General features: G+C 38.0%; 1 protein-coding gene across 1 annotated transcript; it reads left to right on the forward strand.

The window, feature by feature from the left end:
- Positions 1-4,268: 4,268 nt before the first annotated feature.
- On the forward strand, positions 4,269-4,865 carry LOC110943233 (extensin-like). Its single transcript, XM_022184985.1, has one exon. The coding sequence runs from the start codon at positions 4,269-4,271 to the stop codon at positions 4,863-4,865; it is 597 nt and encodes a 198-aa protein (XP_022040677.1).
- Positions 4,866-6,260: the final 1,395 nt, after the last annotated feature.

A 6,260-nucleotide genomic window follows, 5' to 3' on the forward strand; every position in this document is an offset into this window, starting at 1 on the left:
GTGTTGATGACAGAATTAATTATTTCATAACCATGGAAATTAAAGTTACATTTTATTTATAAACAAGAGTGTTACGTCGTTCCAAAACAAGAAATACAAAGTTCATAATATATTTAAACTAGCCTATCTTCATTTTTAGGCTCTAAGGCACAGGTCCGCCCTAGTATCATGATCATCATCCTATGGAATAGCTCCTGAAAACAAATGTGAAAGTAGGTACGTCAGCATAAAAATGCCTGTGAGATACATAGGTTTTGTGAAAATGGGATTCATGACTTGAGTTTAAAGAAATGTTTAATAACAGTCAGTCATGAACCTTGTAATTTGTCTTGCTTTGTAAACCATTTGAAAAACGATAACATCAGATGATATGTATAGATAAGTGCAAGGTTAAACGAGTAACCAAGTAAAATGAGTTGAATAAGATAAGTTGTTTGTAAAAATGATGTCTTGTGAAGAGTATGTTATTTGTGTAAAATGTAATGTGTCTAAACTGAAATGACTTGGATAACGCTACGATATGTAATACGATACAGGCATTTATATATAGGAAGTACCAGCGGCGTATCCACCATGTTTGTATCATATTACATACGCCACGTTACTCCAACCATTTACCCAAACCATCCACCATGTAAATTGTTCATGTATAAACCAAATGTCAAGTGTTATTGTGCAAACCATGTCGAAATGTCTATGTTCAATGTAAACCACCAAGTATGTATATCAATGTCAAAATGTTTATGTTTAATGTAGATAATGTACTGTGTACCCAAAATATATCTTGTATGGTAGCGAGATGTATCAACTAAACCATATGTAAAATGCACAAAACAAGGTGTTGAAGTAAATCATGGTTTAAATCAACGATATGTTTTGTGGAAAAATGCATGCTCTACTGATATAAACATTTATGCGGTTTTGTAAAATATGAATACATCCAAGCCTTGAGACTGTGGCGATAAACCCTTAAACAAATTAAAGGTTTATCTAAGTTATGCATATCGAATTCGGTCATTCCTTCCAATCCTATCAAACCCAGGATTTCAGGAACGGGAGTTGTCAATTCCTATGGTACCACTACCTACTAACGAACGACGTAGCTAATGTTAATGAATGTATTGTTCCATGTTAAACAAACCAAATGTTGTACCAAGATGAAGGCATGTGATGTAAACAATTGTACTAGGTATGCACACAATGGGCATAAATAGCATGAAATGTAATGTGAAACAATGTACTAAGTACGCACACAATGGGCATACATAGCATGAAATGTAAATGTAAAGCAATGTACTAAGTACGCACACAATGGGCATACATAGCATGAAATGTATTGTAAAGCAATGTACTAAGTACGCACACAATGGGAATACATAGCATAAAATGTAATGAAATCATGTACTATAATGTACTAACGAACATAGCAGGTATATGATGTGAAAACATGGAAAGCATGAAAGTAACAGATAGGCACATGTGTTTCACCCCAAAACAGTTTGGAAAACAGTAAAAGATGGGGTTCTATGTACTCACCTGAGATTGCTTTGAATTCCTTGTATAATAACCAGATAATGCTAGAGATCACGGGATATCAAACGGCACCTAATAGGTAGCTATATTAATATACCGGACCAAAATCGGAAGGATCGGATAGTATGCGGGTTCGCAAACCAAACGAGTATGGAGACTCGTGAAATATGGTTTAACAAAGCCTACATACTAAAATGAAACCTAACCTAAGTGCTTAGGATCCATTTCGACCCGTTTAGGTAGCTTATGCTACCTTTACGCGTCGTTCGCGTAGAACGCGTTTGGAACGCCTAACATCGTGACCACAAGGCATAACCTCGGAAGGTTATAGCTATGGTCACCAAATGGGTCGGGTTCGAAAGTATAGCGATGGTTTAGATCGCTTACCTTACAACCCTATATAAGCACTATACTAAAAGTGACGAGCTAAGCATGTTAGAACATGCTTAACTAAGTTTAGAAAAAACAGGTTTGGCATCAAAACAAATGGCTTTGATGCTCACGAGTAGTTTGGTTACAAAATACGCAAGAATGCGCATTTTGGCCGAAACTACGACTCGTCACTTAGCCTAGATAACGTGGTAATCAGTAGGTATAGTCTCTACGGACTATAACCATCGTGATCACGCTCACGTTATGAAGTTCCATGAACTTCGCGTTGACCATAACCTGGTCAATGCAGAAAGTCAACAAAACGTTGACTTTCGGACTCGAAAAGCGAATAAAAGAACGAAAGAACACTTACGGAGGGTCCCCGAATGCTAATCTAGATCAAAGAGCTCAGGTATGAAGCAATGGCATCAACTTAGAGCATTTTGATCAGATTTGTGTGGGTTTTACATCAAAGGGGGGGGTATTTATAGGAAAAGTAAAGCCGTTAGGATCGTTTCTTGAATATCGTGCCACGATCTTGAGCGTACACTTGTCACAAAGTTGTGGTGGCTCAAAATGACCCTTGGCTTCTGAAATGGTGAAAGGGCATTGCCCTTTGGTGTGTTTGAAAGGCCAAATTTGAAAGAAAGACAAAAATTTGGTTACTGGAAGTGCCATGCGGCCCTTATCAGGATATGCACAAACTCAGGCGGGCCGCCTGGGCCTGTCTGATCTGCATATACTTTCAAAAATGGCAGTTTTGGTCCCTGTTGCGTATGTAAGCCATTTCCGACACTTCTAAGGCCCGTAAAGCCAACCTTAAGGCCCTAAAATGATGCCTAAACATTGTGGACATGAAACATGCTCAAAAATGTTCCGGATGTTGGTTCGTTTGGCCGTACGATCGCGATGTTCGGTTAATTACGACGGAATGCGCATAAGTGCGAAAAATGATCCAAATGACGCGACGAATGGATTTTTCTCATGCCAAACACTAAGGCATAATATTATAATGATTACATAAATTTTTGGATGTCCAGATGTATTCAGAACGTAAGTTATGCGCGAAAGTGCAAACTTGTGCACTTTTTGACACTTTTAGTCCCTGAATGATCCAAAAGTTTGTTTTAGCATACCAAACCTCTCAAAGCCTATTTCTAAGCTATGTAAAGGATATTTATGGTATGTTTAACTTATGGACATGTTCCGGAATGTTCGTTACAGTTCGAATTGACATACTTTCGCAGTTTGTCAAGTTTAGTCTCTGTAAGCGAATTAACTTGTTTTTGCCATACCAAAGCCTTCAAAACTTATTTCTAAGTTATGTAAAGGTTATTTAAGGTATGTTGAGTATATGTTGATGTTCCGGAGTATTTGTCGCATTAAACTGAGCACGTTTAAGCACCAGTTAGCGTATAACTCTCCAGAAAGCGATGTAGAGTTTGAAATTGAACAAAAGTCAAAACATGAAAAATGTAAAACACAACCAAACAAACATTGGGATCAAATAACATTGTTTTATTGATAATAGAACTGTTCATAATGATTACAAGCACAAATGTTACAGAGCAGGAACTACAAATGTTGGATCTACCTATGTACATTTGGAAAATAGTTTCATCAGTCAGACTCCCTTGAAGGCAACCACTGATGCAGAGGGAAGTCACTAGAACCAAGAAAAAGGGGCATCTGCTAATGATTTGGAGTATACTCCTATCACAAAAGTAGATACAACCACCTCTGGTGGGAATTCAGGTGATCCTATTAAGTTAGGTGATGAATTAAAATACAAGGATTTGATGGAGAGAATGTCCACAATTGAAACAATTGTTGGTGAAATGAAAGATCTAATGAAGCAGTTGGTGGATGCTTCCAAAAGTCAGCCTACACATCAGCAGTTATCCTAATAGATTTGGAACTTAGTATAACTCATTCTTACATCTCAAAGGGATCTGGCTGAACTTCAACATAACTCACATATGGAGCTGATTAGAGTTATGGTTGAAGCAAGATATAAAGACACATAGGCAAATATCAAGGGCATCAAAGAATCCCTTGCAAAGCTAACTGGCACCTCCCTCCACCTATCTTTGAAAAAGATGATGAAGATGATGCAAAAAATGTGGGAGAAGGATTCTATGAAAAACTTTGGAAAACCAACACCAAAGACTAAGCCAAAACAAAAGCCAGATCCTGCCAAAAACACTTCTGCGAAATCTGCTGGAAAATCTGATACTGGAAGGAAAAAGGGAATTGATGAGACCCTTAATAAACAAACAAATGAAGAGATCTCCGAAAAGCAAAAGAGAAAAGACACAAAACAAAGTAAAGCAGATGTTTGGAAACAGGAACATTAGAAAAAGATGAAATGGGAAATTCAAACACAAAACCTTGGCACTTCAAATAGAAGAAAATCATTCATAAACAACAGACCTCCAGTTGCCACATTCCCCAAAACCACTGATGATTTTGAAAAGCCAACCACTGTTACTACCAAACCTAAACCTTCACCTCAAAAACCATCACCACAAAAACCACCTCAAAAGAAGCAGAAAACAACTTCATCATCACCACCACCTTCTTCCATAGCAACAGATGTTGATGCAGCAAAAGCATCATCAGATGTTAAGACAATAGCTGTTGAGACACCAGTGGTTTCAACAGTTGTTAGTCAATCCACTGCTACCATTCAATTTGATCCTCCACGATCAACAAAACCACCAACACCTCCTAGATTCCCTTCACAATCAACCTTTTCACCCAAACCACCATTTCCTTTTAAAACTCCTCCTGCTCCTAAACTTGCATATGCCAGGAAAAGGAAATTTGTTGTGTTGGAAGAAGAAAAAGAAATTCCTTCACCAATTCCTACTTCATCTGCACCATACATTTCACCCTCATCATCTCCTCCACAAACCAATCCAATCCAATCAAACAACCACCCAATACTCACATCCTAAAACACATTACATTGGCAGCCAAATATCCTCTGGAACTGCTTGTAGTTCAAAATGAAATGATTCAATTTTACAAAGAGGCTGATCCATCCAAAAGAACCTTCCCATCACTGCAAGGCTTCAGTACACCTCAGAATATTGATAAATATTTGAAGTTTAAAGCCAAACAAGCTGAACTTATAGCCAAACATGTGAGTTAGGGGTTAGGTGACAGGAAATACCAGGGTACTTATCAACATGAGCTTAGTAAACTCAGGAAGTTGGAAGACTTTGCTAGAGACCTGAGTAAATCCATGTCAGAGCTGCCACCTAATGCTAGTCTTCAAAAGGAACTAAGGGTTGATTATCTGAACATCATCATGGATACCAAGCCCTACAAAGCCAACAAAACTCAATTCAAGGATTGGCCTCTTGAAGCTCTCAAAGATGAAATCAACAGGATTGAAATGATGAATAAAGATCCTCAAATGAAGAAATCTGCACCCAACTAGAACAAATTCAAAAAAGTTGATGTGGATGATGCATTGAGGTACAAGAGTAAGAGAGCAGAGCTTGTTGCAGCTAATTATGGGACTCTAGATCCATTGCAAGATGGTCTAGACAGAATGTTGATCTAACTTATAAAAAGTTAGAAAAGCCTAGAAACACAGATCCAATCCTTCCTTAGAAGCCAGTGTATGATGATGAAACCACTGCTAATAGGACTCAGCAGACCCATTCCCTTAAAAAGCTGTTCTCATCATCTGCTCCACCCATCATTACCTTGAATCAACTAAAAAGGCAGAAGCAGATTGACGAGGAAGATGAAAAGAGGAATACTGAATATAGAAAAAAGGCTATCAGAAATCAAGTACAATTTGGATTTGATGATGCTTCTCTACAACTTCAAGCTCAATTTGCTGAAACACTCAAAAAGTTGGTAAGTAGACCTCAATCCGCAAACTCATCACAAATATAACTTCTCCCATGTATTGACTCTTCTCAGGTCAGAAGGTAGAGTTCAAAAGCTGTGAAGGAAGGTTGCATATGGTCTGGATGCAGATGACCTTCAAGATTTAATGAACCTTCAACTTCAAAGGGATGAAGATGATACAGTTTCCTTGGATTTTGAACTCCAATTCAAAGGGCAAATCCGGGAACTGTTGATGAGAGAATAAAGATCAGAATAATGAAGAGTTTTGGCATCATCTGTTCTAGGGGAGATTGTTGGCTCATGTAATCCTTCCTTGAAGAACAGATGATATAAAGCCAAAACTGGTTCTACAACAACCGATCCTAATAACAGTGTTTGAACCTTATTTCCCTCCAATGGCAGTGGCACTCAACAACTGATGATCTCTAAAGACTGATTGTTTTATAAAGACTGTTACGCAAAGCTCTTATGGATGCCAAGACTGT

This window comes from Helianthus annuus, chromosome 8, assembly GCF_002127325.2.
Source record: "Helianthus annuus cultivar XRQ/B chromosome 8, HanXRQr2.0-SUNRISE, whole genome shotgun sequence".
Classification (NCBI taxonomy): domain Eukaryota; kingdom Viridiplantae; phylum Streptophyta; class Magnoliopsida; order Asterales; family Asteraceae; genus Helianthus; species Helianthus annuus.